Here is a 17860-nt window from a genome sequence, read left to right on the forward strand (position 1 = left end):
GAGTAGGGGTAGTAATGTGATTGGGGCTTAAGTCACATAATATGATTATCGTCTGAAAACTGCTGGCAATTGTTCTGAGCATGCCTAGTCCCCCTCCTAACCAGAATGATATGTATCATATTGTGCTACATCAGGGCTCCAATTCTTGAGGGTCAGTGTCATGCTGCGTTCAGCTCTAATCTTAACCAAACACACCCAAACAAGCCAATCATTGTGCAAAAAAAAAAAACAGGTTAATTTGGGATTGGAGTTGAAGAGCCCTGTCCTGCTGTATATGATGTATGTGTTTTTGCCTGAATGTGCATTTGCTCTCTTGCAAAGTTGTTTCGTAGCCTTGCACATGACAGTCAGCCCACAGTGTGGCTCACAGCATTGAGCGGTGAATGAGACCCAGAGGCAGTCTCCGCACTCAATAGTCTTGTGAAGTGAGATAAATGTCATCTGAGATACAATGATGCTTCTGTTTTGAACACTGGAGAAGGTCACAGCAGCAGACAGTCCCTGCTGCTGGCTAGATGAGAGGCCCGAGATTGTCCTTGTTTAAGTGGCTTTGCACTCTTGAGTATGTCTCTGGACACCCAGAGCTGCTCTTCCTCCCCCATGATCACATGAATGTCATTAGACTTTCAATTAGAACAAATTTGATGGATTGTGTCTCATTCCACAGCCCTGTGGTAGAGCCAAGGGGGTGTGGTGTCTGTACTGTGATTTTTTTTTTTTTTTTAAAGCCTCACTGCTTTCCCCTAGTTCAAGGGAAGTGCTTTTGTTTTATGCAGGGTCAAGTTGAATGGCTTCTCTGTGCAAGTGTGAGGAAATGAGAACGTTTATTGCTGATCCTTCTTAGCTTATGGCATTCTTCAAGGTGAATTGGTAAACTAGTCTACAGTTATGGCATCGCTCACTCTTTCTTTATTCCATACCTCCTTTACTCTCTCCTGCTCTATACTCGCTCTTCCTCTTCCTTTTTTGTGCCAGCTGAGTTGGCACAGACTGTGTGAAATATTTAAGGGCACAGCAGGTCTATCAGACGAGTTCTCAGTGTGGAGTTTGTGGAGTGCACTGCTGTCTGCCAGCTTGACACACTCATTAAATGTTGTATAGGATTCCACCCAGGGCCCCACTGTAAGATATTTATGTTTATGTATTATGAGTTCTTTTCCTCTTGGGCAGGCAGAACTTTTAAACTCCAGTCGAATCGATAGACAATGTTCTATTCAGTTTTTTTCTCAACACTCATGATGTGTTTTCTTCCCCTTTCAGGGCTAGCGGCCATGGCGCTGCAGATGATGGTGTAGACGACAGCTCTGTGCTAAGAGAGAGAGAGAGAGAGCAGAAAGGACACTGGGTCAATAAGTCGCTCTCCTCAACATAGACTGACAGACGCTGTCCAGGTTTTTTCTGGGACCAGGATCACAAAGGTGAACGTATCACCTGGCCTACCGCTTCCTCTAAGAAAGATACGAAAAATGCTGCCGTATGGTAGGGGGCACCTTCCGGCCTCTCTTTGTGAGGCCTTCCTCCTTCTCTTCTTCCTCTCGTTCCTCCCTCAAAATGGGGGGCTCGAGGTTAACCTCTCTTCCTTCCGAACCTTCACTCCACCAGAGGGAGGGCTTACTCATTTGGTCGTCCATAACAAAACGGGTGAAGTCTATGTCGGTGCTGTCAATTGGATCTACAAGCTCTCCAGCAACCTGACCAAGCTCCGAAGTCATGTTACCGGTCCTGTGGTGGATAATGAGAAATGTTACCCGCCACCTGGTGTTCAGTCTTGCCCTCATGAGCTCTCACAGACCAACAACGTCAACAAGCTGTTGCTTCTCGATTCAGGACAGAACAGGCTTATTGCGTGTGGAAGCACCTCACAGGGTATATGCCAGTTCCTCAGGCTGGATGATCTCTTCAAGCTGGGTGAACCACATCACCGTAAGGAGCACTACCTTTCTAGTGTCTCCGAGGCGGGCACCATGTCAGGAGTGGTTATTAGTGGATCCCAAGGGGAAGATAGTGGCAAATTGTTTGTTGGTACACCCATTGAAGGAAAATCTGAATACTTCCCAACTCTCTCCAGTCGTAAGTTGATGGCTAATGAGGAGAATGCTGATATGTTCAGCTTTGTCTACCAGGATGAGTTTGTCTCCTCACAGCTCAAGATTCCGTCCGACACACTTTCCAAGTTCCCTACATTTGATATCTACTACGTCTATGGTTTCAGCAGCGAGCAGTTTATCTACTACCTGACTCTCCAACTGGACACCCAACTCACCTCGCCGGATGCTAGCGGTGAACAATTTTTCACCTCCAAGATTGTCCGACTCTGTGTGGATGACCCCAAGTTCTACTCCTATGTGGAGTTTCCAATTGGCTGTACCAAGGATGGTGTGGAATACAGATTGGTTCAAGATGCCTACCTCAGCCGGCCCGGTGCCAAGCTGGCACGGTCTTTGGGTATCTCTGAACAGGAGGAGGTGCTGTTTACTGTTTTTGCTCAGGGTCAAAAGAACCGGGCCAAGCCACCTAAAGAATCAGCCCTTTGCCTGTTCACACTGCGTAAAATCAAGGAAAAGATTAAGGAGAGAATCCAATCCTGCTACCGGGGTGAAGGGAAACTGTCCTTGCCCTGGCTCCTCAACAAGGAACTGAACTGCATCAACTCAGTAAGTGACATTTACTAACTATTTTGGTATACTAACATGCAGGGTGCTATGTGTGCTGCTTATATTTGTTTTGACTTGTTTGCAAATGAATTGAAACACATAAAATCTCCCCAGATCAGTCCCAGTGTTGATGGGTGTTGCAGCAGTCAATCAATTTGTAATAAAAAAAATGCATGTTGTTTCCAGATTACTGGAGTGTTAAAGCAGTTGGGAATGTGTTGTCTATGTGCATTGATGCAGGCCCTGAGAATCTCACTGTTGTAAACAGAGAAACCTCCTCTCTCAATTAACTAGCCTAGCTACATCATTAGCTTAGTCCATAGGATTAGCACCTCGTCAATCTCTTGCCATATGTGTCCATTCCCCCTAAGTGATAATTGATTTTAAACTCTTAAACTTGTCCAGTTTTTGTTGCCCCAGTCCTCTTGGGACTTTTTTTTCTGGTGCCTGAACAATTTGGACAGCCACAGAGAGGCTAACGTGCAAATGCATAGCTTACTTGCTAATCATCAGCACTCCTAGCTGTGCTCTGTACATAGGCCCTCATAGGAAATGGCCAAGCCGGCAGTTCTACAACGAACACAATGCTCTAGCACAGAATGAGGGGATTATTCCCAGAGAACAGCCCAAATCCTCCCTTCTATTATATGTGCAGCATGTTCCTGGGTGATTCGACTGTACTCAGACATAGAAGAGGAAACACATTTTGGCTGATAGAGCGAGTCAGAGACTTGTGAGAGTAATAAAAAAATAGAATGATGGAGCTGGTGATTATGAAAGAAAGGGAGATGAAGGGAAGGAAGGCAGATAGGGATCAAGAAAGTGTGCCACATTTACTTCTCATGTTGTATTATGATATATTATGATGCAGTGCTCGTGATGTGTAGTTATTGCAATATCTACAGTATTTTGTCATAACACTAGTGGGTTATGAGTTATTACATTTCACAGGCAACTTTTATTAAATGGCTCAAATGAGAAAACTTAATATTTGCCTTAGTTAATAATGGCAATATCTGGTATGATAAAACGTTTAGAGGCACATACATCAAAGCTTTAAATTTCAAACTAATTTGTTTTGCCATCCATCGCGTGCTGAATTGCAATCGCTGTCAGACTACATATCACAATTTGAGCTGCTATTCAAATAACATTCTCGTTTAAAGGCAGATTGAAACCTTTTATTTATTTATTTATTTATTTATCTATACCTATATTATGTATTTTATATCTTGTTTTATATCTTTTGCATTTTAATTAAAAATGACTTAAATTATTTTATTTATTTCACTGTTGTCCAAAAACCGTGGACATTAGAAACCCATTGACCCTATTAGTTGGCTTCTGGCACATTTTTGAAATTACATTCATGGTCCTGTATTGCTTAAAGCAAGGTTCACCAATCTCAGTCCTGGAGGGCCGGTGTCCCTGCAGGGTTTACCCCTAACTTGCCTTAACACACCTGCCTGGGTGTTTCAAGTATACCTAGTAAGACCTTGATTAGCTTATTCAGGTGTGTTTGTTTAGGGTTAGAGCTAAAATCTGCTGGGCACCTGGTTTAAAGTATATTTTGAGACAAAATAAGCAATTTGCTACTATAATCACTGCTACTATAGATGTAGCTATAGATGACGGGAACCGGCAAATGTTACAACTTTAATCAAAGTAAGCAAAACAAAAGTTTTGTGTTTTTGTTTAGAGCTCCTCCGCAGTACTCGACACTTGTTAAACACTTGCTCCGGTCCCGCGGCTCTCTGCCCTGCCCATACTTATCGTCATTACTACTCTGACCAAATTACAGATCTTGCACTCTGCTTTGTCGTGAAGTTACATTTGTTGAGAGGTGTGTGTGTTAGGGTCCACATCAGGGTACAGCGAAGGCTACATCAGACCGACCACCTGCACTCGACGCAGTATTAATTAGCCTTAAAGTGACACTTTGTATGCAACATTCTCTAACAGCTCCCACTTGTGGTTGATAAGCCTGTTACTAGCAAAGCAGATCGCACTGTTCTGCTCAAATACATTTCTGTTTATCCTCACAGTAGAAATGGGTGGGACTTGTTGAGCATGTTCCTTAACAGTGCTGATTTGTCATTGTGTTCATGTGCTCAACAGAAAAGACTGATTGGCCGTGAAGGTCATCAGTTCACCAAACTCACGTTGTTTACTGAGTGTAACCACAGATACAGAAACACTGGACTGTTTTAGAGCTGCTATTCATCAGCGGATCGCTCGTATGACAGCTTATAGACAAACTAGCTGGTCGACGTGACTGAAACACTTCAGTGATCCAGGATCTGTAGTTACACTTAGTAAACAGCGGTGAGAGGTTGCTTCACCGATTATTCATTTATCGAAACAAATGGTGTGATGTTGTGTTTTGTTTTTGCTTCATACAGTAGACCAATACAATGTTCTTGTTGACAACATGTTTGACAGTTAAGCTTAAAGCAGAGTAAACCTGACAAAACGGAACCCCTTTCAAAGGCGTTTTTTTAAAAATGATTTTGAATTTGGAATTATGTTTTACAGGAGTGATCTTGACCCGCACTCACATTACATTCAGGCCTGGGCACGCTTACGTCATTGATAATTCGCTATTCAGTAAGTACTTTTGCTCAGCACAGTGGAGATTTCTTTAGTTATATTGTTTTAGTCGTTTGGGATGCGGTGACACACAGTCAAATATTTCGCTAAACAGATCAGCCACTTTTTATGCTCATAAACAACCTTAAAGTCCTCATGCTGCAGGATTTATGAGGTTTGCTAAAGGTGCAGCTGTCGTGCAGTGAGGGGTTTGCGTCTTTAATAATTTACGACAGTTTGCGTTCATTGAACAGTAAGAGTGATTAATAAATCCATATGAAACAATCCCGTAATAGTTTCAGTTTCAGGCTCCGGCGTACTTTGCCGAAGTGAACTACGCTCTGGCACACCTCTTTCAACCAGGCCAGGGCCGGCCAACTGAACCATGCTTGAGCATGCTTGAGCCCAATTCAGAGCACTCACACTTCTCAAATGATCCGGGAAATGGGCCTGGGCACGGTTCGGATAGCATAGTGTGAGTACGCCCTAAGAACATGCTCAACAGCACTCAAATGTTAGTGGAAAATGGATGTTTTTTTCAATTTCAGTATCGATTGGTACTGAATTCCAGTGTTGTGACAACCCTAGCGGGATTGTGTATTGAGTTGCTAACCCAAATTTTCATGGGTGATTTCAGGCAATTGCAACAGTGGAATTTCTCAAGTTATTCTACCACTGATATATTTATAGTTTGAAGAAACTAGCATAGTTCTGATTTAAAGAAGTGCTTTAACCAAAAATTATTATTTTTTTGTTTTAAAATACTCAGCCTCAGGCAATCCACAATGTAGGTACCCCTTTTGTTCAGTAGAACATTAGCTTTTTTACTGAAACCATGGTGCTTAGAGATTCATAAAATGCAAGTGAGCAGCTGAGAGTGAGTAAATTAATAGCAGATTTGCATTTTGGTGTGAACTATCCCTTTAAAAGTTGCCTTTGTAGTGCATTGTGGGTAGTGTAAACCATATGTTCCAACGGTGATTTTGATGATGGAAGTGGCCGCAGTGGTAGACTCAGTCAACAGATACCTGACAGTGGCATTAACGATAATAACTGCTGCCATTATAATAACTGGCCTGGAGCAATCTGCCTTGGTAATGATGGCGGCACGGCTGGCTGAATTGGATGAAAAGATAACGCTCCGAGGGTCCTCCACCGGCAAGGAGCTTCCAGCTTATGAATAATTCACCCTCACTCACCTTGTGTTATTCATTTATAGCCCATCACAATCAGCGCATGATCAAAAATCCCTCTGCCTCCGCGCTCTGCTTACAAGCAATTAATGTTGTCATTTTCCAATCACAAAGCACACTTTCATAATTCAGAAGGCTTTAGGGGGAGGTAGACGCGCAGACAGACGGAAAGCCGACTGGAGCGGGACAGACGAAAGATGTGCGCGATCGGACAGACAGACCGTAAGCGCTTTTGACGTCTTTCTTCTGCCCACCTGTCCCGTTGCTCATGCTAAAGCTATGCATATATGTAAATGAGAACCCGTACATGATGGTGCTTGATTACCATCTGCGACACTGTGTTGCAATCCATCAAGGACACGTCAGCAGAGTCAGATCATAATTACACACAGACTTCTCTATTCTGCTCCTTATCCAGCTTGGCTGTGTTGTTGATACGCAGGTATTAATATCTAACATTGCGGCTACAATTTTTTTTTGTGTAATTTATTTTTGATGTTGAAACATGCAGTTGTTACACTAAAGCAGTTAAAACACAAAAACAGTTACTTGTTTAATGTCTCTTGTTTTATTAACATTAATATGTGTTTTATTACTTATTAAAAGTCTTTTGTTTTATGTTAGAAGTCTTTCGGTACTTGTATCATTGTATATGTTTAATTCAGATGTTTTTCGATCTCTTAGTTCATCTTAAAAGTGTCCAAATGAGAGAGTTTTGCAATCACAGTCGTATCTTGCAGTTTAATGGGAAGTAAAAAGTTGCATTAAAAATTTAAATGGATAAAAAATAGTTTGGATAACTGAGCACATATTTAACTGATTCCTTTTGTGATTTTTATGTTGCATTTTGTAGTGCATTTTAATTCGTGAAAAATGAAAAATGAAATAAAATAAAATAAGTATATAAATATATATATATAAATAAATAAAACAAAATAAATATTACACAGGGTTTTAAATTGTCTTAAATCTACTGAAATGTTGTAGGTCTTAAATCTTTTTCTAACAGGTCTCAGTTTACCTTTGTTCATGTATAGCTGTCCAATCTGGTCCTTGACACTCATACAATCACCTACAATCCCAATCTCAAATAAACTTTTTATTTAAAAATACCATTCAATTACTTTCCTTACAGTGACATTTGCCTTAAAGTTCTCCATTTATTTACTGCTGAGGAGACCGACCTGATCTATATTTTTATTATAAATTATTATTATTGTAGACTTATTGAATAGTATTCACATTTAATATATTATTGTAGACAGCTAAGTTTTGTTCTATTCTTGGTAAGGGTTATAATGTTTGTGAACGGATATGTTTTATCCATTGGATATATGTTGGATATATGTTTTGTTTATTTAAATAATATATATTGTTATTATTATTCTATTAAATTGTAATCATTTTTTCATAAGGTAAGTGAAAACCGTTTCTATCAGGGATATTCGAGGAAAAAATTCTTAGCATTCAGCCCTGTATAAAAAGTAAATAATGTCTTACTTAAAGGTCTTACAATTTGTCTTAAAGCCTTAAATTCAACTTGGTAAAACCTGCTGAAACCCTGTTATATGACAAGTAATGGTTAAATTATAACACAGTGTGAAAACACACCAAAATGAAAGTTGTACCATTGTTTACCATCCTTTTACTTGTTCAAAACATATTTGAGTTTCTTTCTGCAGTTTGCTGCCACCCATTTTTTTCAATTATATATATTTTTTCTACTATGGAAATTGATGGGTTGCCATCGACCAGCATTTTTAAAATATTTTCTTTTGTGTTCAACAGAAAAAACAAAACAATTCAGTTTAAGACCACAGGAGGGAGAATAAATGATGTCATTTTCATTAATATCTCTTTAAGTATACTTAAGCAATTTGCGCAAACTCAATTCCATAATTAATTATAGGACTGTATAATATATCGTTTCAACATTGATATTGCAATGTGATCATTAGTTGAGTCTGGATTATAATTAATAATTTTGCAAGTGTTTTATCAGCCCTGTGACTTTGTGAGGGTTTTTTGAAAGCATTTAGGCCTAGGAAAATGTATGTTTGTAACTTTGAAAATTTAATAACAGTTAATTTTATGGAATTGTTTATAAAACAAAGACTATGCAGTATTATTTTACATTTGATTATTCAATTAGCATATGCTTGAATACAGTTCTACTCCTTGGGAAAACAATAAAACGCTGTATATTAAATTATTATATATTTGACTTATTTTATTATTATTATTATTATATTTTTGCTTGTAGATTGTTTATAATACAAATATTGTGCTCAATAATATAAATATCATGCTTATTATACAAGACTTATTGTGCTTAAGTGTTATACAAATAAACTTGAATTATATTTTATGCACTCCCCTACAGAATCTTCCCAGTCAGTTTAAAAAATGATAGATTCTTTGCAAATTATTCAACTCCTCTAGTGAAATTAATGTACTTGCAATGTGTAATTTTTCCAGGATCGTGCAGCCCTAATTCATTCTTACCTTTATTGTATTGTGTCTTTTAATAATGTTTGTACTAATACAAGTTTTTCTTACTTCTGTTTAGTCACATTCACTTGAGTCATTTGCATTTTGTTGGCTTAACTGGATTTGTGAGAACTTAACGTTTTTATTCTGTACCCATTAACACTCCGTTCCTATTGTTTCTGGCCCCACACTACTCATCCCAATTGAATTACAGTGTAACTGAAATATACAATAAACCTATTTGTGCAGTTTGTTCGCAAGAATTTACATTAACTCAAATCGTTGTGGTTAGGTAGCTAGCAGTAGATTGTGTTATTGTACAGTAATTGTCAGAGGGTCTACAGTACATTTATATACTCAAATTTAATTCCTTCCTCAACCCAACCACAGCCTCTATTCTTCACCACAATGGTAACCTCAAAAACATAACAGAAACCTCTGTTAATTTAAATATAGCACAGTTTCCCTACATTAAAGGAATATTTCACTCAAAAATGAAAATTTACTTGCTAAGTGGTTTTAAATTTTGTTGATCACAAAGCAATATATTTTTAAGCAGGCTGAAAACCTGTAACCATTGACTTTCATAGTAGGAAAAACGAATGCGTGGATACGTAGTTACAGGTTTTTAGTATTCTTCAAAATATCTATTAATTAAATATCTATAAAAATTTTGTATTCAACCGAAGAAAGATGCTCAAATTGGTTTGGAACATGAAGGATGAGTTAACAATTACAGAATTTTAAGTTTTGGGTGAATTCAACTCTAATCTTGTGCAAAGGCACATACACAACAACACCATTTCACCATTTATTTTCCTTGCAGTCTGAGCAAATCATGCTGCAAAATTAGAAATCCGCCAATTTTGCTTTAATCTAATTTAGTCAGGTTTAATTTCTCGTAACTTCTTTCTATTATGTACAAGGAACTTTCATTAATATCTGAATATTTGATTTTACAATGCAGAAATGTTATTCATTTCACGGGTTGAATATTTAGCTTTTTTTAACATTATGCAATCCTTTGTAACAGAACAAATGTACTCATCTTTTATTAATACACTGCATTTAATAAATGTTTTGTTTTGGCAACTCAATAAAGTATAATCAAAATGTATTTATTTATTATATATATATATATATATATATATATATATATATATATATATATATATATATATATATATATATATATATATATATATATATATATATATATATATATATATATATATATATTTTACACATTTATATGTTGTAAGTTTGAATGTGTTTGTTTTAAATGTAAGTAAATGTACATTTGGTACAAACACTTTTGGTAATATACAGCTGTTCCAAACAAACAGTTTCTGAGAAATCGCTTGTACGTAAATTTTTTAATCAATTCTAAGTATTTTTTTAACAGCAGATGGTGGTGTATGGTTTACAAACAGCTCTACTTTGCTAGCATTACAGTTCTTACAAATACGACTTAAGCCTGAATTAATAATTAATTAAATGAATAAAGGTTGAAGCGAGCTACAAGAGTGTTTATACAGTATTGAACTGTGTTTACAATATTCTCGTGGAATTCATTTTTATCTTTTACATGACTCCAATTTAGGGCTGCACAATATTTCTTTTCAGCATTGATATCGCAATGGGCAAATTGGCAATCGTCACATTGCAGGATCTGTAATGTCAGTTCAGGATAAGCTCAGTTTTAGTTCAATCATCCATTAGGAATTCTGAGTCGGATTATAGTTGATCAGGAACCACATTGTAAAGTTTAACATTTAGACAGTGAAAGTTTTTCATTTGCTTGTTTGCTTTGTTTTTAAGTTCTTTGTCTGTGAGATTTCAGATGTATTTAAACCATTTGTGTGTAAGAAAGGATAACATTTGTAGTATTTAAAAGAAAGATGAATTGTTTATTTTTATACAATGAAGATTATGCACAGTGGCGCAGTGGGTAAGATCGCTGGTTCGAGCCTCGGCTGTTTCTGTGTAGAGTTTACATGTTCTCCCAGTGTTCACGTGGGTTTCCTCAGGGTGATCCAGTTTCCCCCACAAGTCCAAAGACATGTGCTATAGGTGAATTGGGTAAGCTAAATTGACCGTAGTGTTGGTGTGTGAATGAGTGTGTATGGATGTTTCCCAGTGATGGGTTGCAGCATGAAGAGCATCCGCTGCATAAAACAAATGCTGGGTAAGTTGGCGGTTCATTCTGATGTGGTGACCCTGGATTAATAAGGGACTAAGCCGAAAAGAAAATGAATAAATGAATGATTATTCAATTCCTGTAGTGCAGTGGTTCTCAAATTTTTTTTCATCAAGTACCACCCCAGAAAAAAATTGTCTCTCCAAGTAGTTGAAATAAAGTAGCGTAGTAGGCCCAGTAAAGCAGGTACAACTCTGCACAGTTAAAAAAACGTGGCAGATTACCTCAGAAATATAGGCTATATGTCATATATGGCATATTATATACAAAATTTTTGCTAAATTTTGAAATGCGTAGCATATACATGACATATTTTATTCCTCCGCGTACCACTAGTAGGAAGCCTGCGTACCACTAGTGGTACACGTACCACAGTTTGAGAACCACTGCTGTAGTGGAATGAAGTTAGGACTCTCCAGAAAACTGTATAACGCTGTCTGTTTGATTTATTCAGATTATCTGTCATACAAAATCATCCCAATCGATATAAAATGATAAAAGCTTTCAGAATTAAGCCATTACTCATTTAGTGAAATTATATTCATATCACAATATATAATTCCAGAAAAACAAAACATTGCAACGTCAGTTTTCTCTAATATCGTGGAGCTCTCTTTCTTGTAAGCATTTGGGTGTATGGTAAAGTAGCTTATAGCACTATCTGCGGTTTAAAACGTAGCTCAAAATTGATTCAAGAGAAAACAGCGATACATTTTAGAAAAACTCAGAATCGACGCAAAATCTTGAAAGATTTTTCGCAAGAGCTCTATTACACTGACCGTGGTACTTAGTGCACTGTAATTCATTTCATTTGCCTTTCCTTAAAAAAAAAAAGTGACGTTTATAATGACCCTTTTGCTCATCCACAGCATGATTCAGATTAATTCAACGCAACAATACGAAGCAGCTTTTTGGAAGCCGAAAATCAAATATGTAGTTTGATGCCAAAGTGGCCCATTCAAATGCTGATCTTATATTTTCAAACCTATTGATCTACAGGATATAGAGATGATTCTGCTGTGATGGCGTCTCCATGTCTATTTCCACTTCTCATGCGTCAGACTTTTCTCCAAATGCTCTGAATTTATGGCGGCTGTAACAACAGAGGAACTTTTTAAAAGTTCCAGGTCACCTTCTGTGCCAGATGCAAGCAGGTTTCCAGCCATCTGAAATTTAGCTGCAAAAAAGGGGGGAGAAAGCAAAATAAAAGCGTATTAGCATTGCTAATGAGCTTTTTAATGTGTCCATAGGTGATATTAATGAGCTCAGCAACGATAACAACAAACAACAATACACACTCGGCACTTCCAAACTTGAAAACCGAGAGTGAATCACGCTTTTGGGAAAACATCCCGGCATTATTGAGCGACTTGCTGATTTTGTGTGAGTCTGAGGTGATTTTTTTTTTTAACTGATAAAGGAAAATATGCCAGGATCGACTCCTTGCCCTTCGCTCTTTTGCATAATTACATGATCACTTATCCTGGTTGATAGCTCGACTGGTGGTTTTGATTGCTAGCTAGCATTTGGTTCTGTTTTCCCCTCAAACCGAGCGATTTTTCAGCCTCGTCTTTTAATCTCAGATGCTATTGAAAACTTCCCAGATGAAAGACTTTGCGATTTAATCATGACATTGAATATCATTTGCTTGCTGTCGGTGTTCACTTGAGTTCTTTCTGACTCCCCGAGGAACCGCTCAAGGAAATGAGAGAACAAGTCTTCACGGACAGGCAGAAAAGAGATTGTACTGGATTACACTTTAATGGCTTCCCATCTGTGCCTCCTTCCCTGTAGGGTATTGATCAGAGATGACTGGATATTGAAAAATCATATTGATGAAACTATATCCTCCTCAGGAGCCTTGGGGCCAATCGTTTTTTTTTCTGCAAAAGTCTTATTTATTAGGCTTTGAAACACAGGTTTGAGATTAAGGGACTCCTCTGCTGATTTTTATTGCTTAAAGGGGAAACAAAGAAGAAAGACTGATTGTAAATATCAATTCGTACTAAGAGGTTACGTCAATACTGCTTTGCTGTAATAGGGGTTTGGTATTTGGCACAATGGAAAAAAGGATAATGAATCAATTCTATGCAGAAATTGATTATAAGTTTTACAAATAATTATGTACACCTTAAATAAATGATAAATGTTAAAGTAGCATAGTTTACCAATAATAAAAATAAATGAAAATTCTGTTTGTGAATGTTTTTTAAAGCATGTTTATTTATTTATTGGGAATTTGAACATTATTTGAATGTTTTTGTTAATAATTATTTTGTTTAGTTTATTGATACTATTGGTGTTCGTTTGAAAATATTTTTTATATGTAAAGCATTTTGTTCCTGAAATATTTGTGTTAAAGTTGTATTATATAGACTAATACACAAACATATACAATCGAATTCAGAATTATTAGCCCCCCTGATTTATTAACCCCCGTTTATTTTTCCCCCAATTTCTGTTTAACAGAGAGATTTTTTTCAACACATTTCTTATCATAAAAGTTTTAATAACTCATTTCTAACAACTGATTTTTAAAATCCTTTTAAAGCGACAATTAAAGGCTTAACTAGGTTAATTAGGCTAACTAGGCAGGCTAGAGTAATTAGGCAAGTCATTGTATAATGATGCTCTGTTCTGTAGACTATAAAAAAAGCTTAAAGGGGCTAATAATTTTGACCCTAAAATGTTTTTAAAAAAATAAAACTGCCTTGATTCAGCCTATATAAAACAAATAAGACTTTATCCAGAAGAAAAAATATTATCAGACACACTGAGAAAATTTCTTTGATCTGTGTGGAAATATTTAAAAAAGAAAATAAAGTCAAAGGGGGGCTAATAATTCTGACTTCAACTGTATATATGAGCGATATCACACTTGTTATGGTGTGATATGGCTGTATATCAGCTCTGGTGGAAGGTATGCGTTGGCTCGAGGCCACAGACCGAGTGCCTTAGTGTCCCACCAGTGACAATATACAGCCTTATCGCACTGCTACGAGTGTGACATTGCGTTCATACAATAGTTTGACGACATAATCGTATAAGTGAAAAAGAATATCAAACACAGAGTCTCAAGATCCTTTTGTAGGCAGAACTACTTTCTTCCACCAATCATTTACATCTGCAGCTGACGTCAGAATAGCAGAAACCGTTGCTACTTGACAAACGTCACTTTACAGCTAGTATTTGAATAATTCTCTAGCGTTATGTCTAAAGTGATGACAAAACAGGTGATTTTGCTCACATTTTAAGATTATATGGCTGAACTGCATGAAATGTCATCAGTCTAGAGACATTTATTTCTCTGTTGCAATCGGGATATCACAGTAATTAACCCTGAAAAGTCAAAGAAAAGCAAACACTACCAGATTACTATGTTATAAATACAGCACTACATAATTAAAAAGAGTGAGATTGACTTAGAATGTCACTTGCCTGTTTTATGATGATTTGATCAGCTGTAGTTTGTAGTTTTACGCTGAGTTTTTCTTTTCTGAGGGCTTATTATGCGGTCTCTGTTGCCATCTTGTGGCAAAACGTGAGCTGTCTTTGGTCTTCTCAGTATGACAGGCTGAAGGTTGTCGATGTGCTGAATCTCTGAAATTATAAATATTTAAAATAGGCATTATCTTTATAAATAAACTTCATAGTTTCAATCTAAACAACTACATTCTCGCCTAAAAAAAGCATCGAAAGTAAATTATGTTGTCCAACAGCAGCAATATTTGTCAAACTGTAGTAAGTTTATTTATCTGCTGTCACTGTATGTGGGCTGAGTGATACAAATGGATGAGGAGGCTGTATAAGTGCTGTTATTTCAGAATATCACACAGCTATCAGCCAATCAGATTCGAGAACCAAACAGGACTCTTGTGTGTATGTTTATTTTTCTTTTTAAATTTCTTTTTATTTATTAATTAATTCATTTCTTTATTTATTCATTCCCATTTGGACGTTTGATTATTAATACAGTATTAAAATTACATAGGAGGGCAGGAGCTGGAACTGAAACTGGCTTACAAAGTGCAAAAACATAATCTGAGCATCCAATATCATATCACCGCAACCCTGTGTATATTACAGCATTATGAATGTTCCTGTAATAAACCATAATTGCCATTTCTTGCACCACCGTACCCTTAACACAAGCCATTCAGCTCAAACGAGGCCTCATGAGCGGGCAAATAAAGTGTAGACAACTGTATGAGCTCTCTGTGATGGTCATTTTAAATCGATAAGTCAGCCAGTTAACTGGGTAGTAAGAAAAATGAGTCCCCCCCGCCTCCCCTCCGCAGCCGTTCAGATGGAGACTGTGTGTGTAGGTTGCAAATCTCTTAACAGGTCAGGCTTGGAGAGCTCGCCATCTAATTGTCGGTGTAATTATTTATTGATGTGTGTTTGTGTGGGACCCGCGTGGAGTGTGTGTGTGTGTGTGTAGGTGGTTGTTCAAGAGTGCTGTGCGTGTGTGTGTGTTGGTGGATGTGCGCCGTTATTTGCCAGCTGTATTTGTTGTTTCCTGTGGTGGTGGGCAATGGGATGAATCCAGAGAACATCAGTCTATTTCATATTGCGCAAAGGCTTGAAGACAACAGCATGCACAAGCCGGGAGAAGCCAGTTATACGTTCCCTGGTGAAAAGAGATGCTTAGATTTAGGCAGCATGCATCTATTTGCAGGTTTTTTGTTGAGGGTTTAGTTATTTTGAGAGATGTTTTGCTGGTTGAAAAGGGGAACGAGGACCGCTTCCACACTGAAAAAAGAATATTCTTTGTATTTACTCAATTTTTTAAGGTTAGTATTTGCAAACAGTTAAATATGGGTTCAAATTAAACAAACAAATTTAATTTAGTAAGTTTCTTAAATAGTTTGTTTAAGTGCAGCACAAATAAATTGTTAGCAAACACTTACCTTAAAAAATGTAGTAAATCCAATGAATCTTTTTTCATTTTTGAATTCACAAACACACACACACACACACACACACACACTTCACAAGTGACAAACTAGTATTTTACTTCAAAATAGTTTGGTTAAAGGGTGTGATTTGGAGCATTCATTTATTCATTAATTTTCCTTCAACGCAGTCCCTTATTTATCAGGGACTGTCACATTGAAATGAACCACCAACTATTCCGGCATATGGTTTACACAGCGGATGCCCTTTCAGCTGCCACCCAGTACTGGGACTCATCCATACACACTCATTCACACACATACACTATGGCCAATTTAGTTAATTGAATTCACCTATAACACATGTCTTTAAACTGTGTGGGAAATCAGAACACCTGGAGGAAACCCATGCCAACACAGGGAGAACATGTAAACTCCACACAGAAACGCCAACTGTACCAGCCGGGACTCAAACCAGCGACCTTTTGCTGTGAGGTGACACTGAGTCACTCTGTTGCCGATGACAGAATTATATGTTATTATATTTTATGATCGATCTTTTGATGGTCAAAGAGGTTAAGATTCAGTTAATTACCCCCGATTTGTTTATGATTAAGACTTTTGATTTTGTACAAGAGACATGTTGTTCTTGGCAACATCATGTTCTCGGGTCTTTTCCAGAGAGCAAGGTTTCACAAACTGCCATTGACTTAATTCTTAAACCGTACAGGACATGTAATTGAAGTCCACCAGCCAGGCAGGATTGAAACACTTCTCTGAAATTCAGAAACCTTATGTTTGGTTTGAAGTTTGGTTCTTACAATTTTAGATCCAAACACAAACCCACAGATTTCAGTGTTGTTTTGAGAGCTACAAAAGCATCAGAATGAAAGTTTCATCTTTCTGCATTAATTGTCAAGTCATCTTCTTTTGTGATGATATGTGCTATCTTAAAGGCATAATTCACCCAAAAATGAAAATTATAATTTACTTACTCCCAAGTGCTTTCAAACCTTTATGATTTTCTGTTAAAAACTATAAATAAAACATATTTTGAAGAGAACTGGTACCATTGAATTCCATCGCTAAAAAAAAACAAAACATTAGCTGCGTCTGAAATCGCATACTATTATTATATTATATAGTACGCTAAAAATCAGTATGCGAGCCTGTGTCCCAGTAGTAATTAATAAAATTTGAAAAACTACATGCTATATGTAACCTGATGACCCACTACTTCTGCAGAGATTCTGTAGTGCGCATCGGATGGATGCTACGCTCTCCTATGATGCACCGCAAGATAACTCATGAATGGGAATGATTGGTAGTAGGGTTGGGTCGATAGACTATGCCATCATCCATTGCTGATGTCGATAGACATCACGATGCTGAGGTGGAATCGCGATCCTTCGCCCCTTCCTCATTACAGTAACAAAAAATACAAACATACAAAAAGAAACGCTCACAAAGAATAAAAACTTAGGCTCCGTTTACACTAATACGTCTTTAAAATGCCATTTTAGAATGAAAACGATCCACATCCACACAGGCGTTTCATCCAGCATTTCTGAAAAGCCCTCCATCCACACTATACTGCTGAAAACACACATCACATGACCACACACACACACACACACACACACAGACACACACACTCTAGCATATGCGCAGGTCTGAGCTCCAGGCAGTCAATGGGTGCTTTGAGCTCAAAACCCCAGAGAGCAGTGCACGTTGGACAGTTTATCAATTATGTACCGCTGGACCGCTCACTATAGTTGTTAAACGTAATATATAATTAATCTTGTCTCTAGCTAACAACTCTTCTTTCTTTTGAATCCA

At 37.4% G+C, this 17860-nt stretch overlaps 1 protein-coding gene across 2 annotated transcripts in view; it reads left to right on the forward strand.

Moving 5' to 3' along the window:
- plxna1a (plexin A1a) overlaps window positions 1-17860 on the forward strand; it is a 424291-nt gene that overhangs the window by 53480 nt on the left and 352951 nt on the right. For both annotated transcript variants that reach the window (XM_017353686.4, XM_003201217.7), the window contains exon 2: window positions 1261-2654. In XM_017353686.4, coding sequence (XP_017209175.2) covers window positions 1467-2654 — 1188 coding nt within the window. In that variant the 5' untranslated portion in view covers window positions 1261-1466. The remainder of the gene's footprint in view (window positions 1-1260; window positions 2655-17860) is intronic.

The sequence above is a fragment of the Danio rerio genome, chromosome 23, assembly GCF_049306965.1.
Source record: "Danio rerio strain Tuebingen ecotype United States chromosome 23, GRCz12tu, whole genome shotgun sequence".
NCBI lineage: Eukaryota > Metazoa > Chordata > Actinopteri > Cypriniformes > Danionidae > Danio > Danio rerio.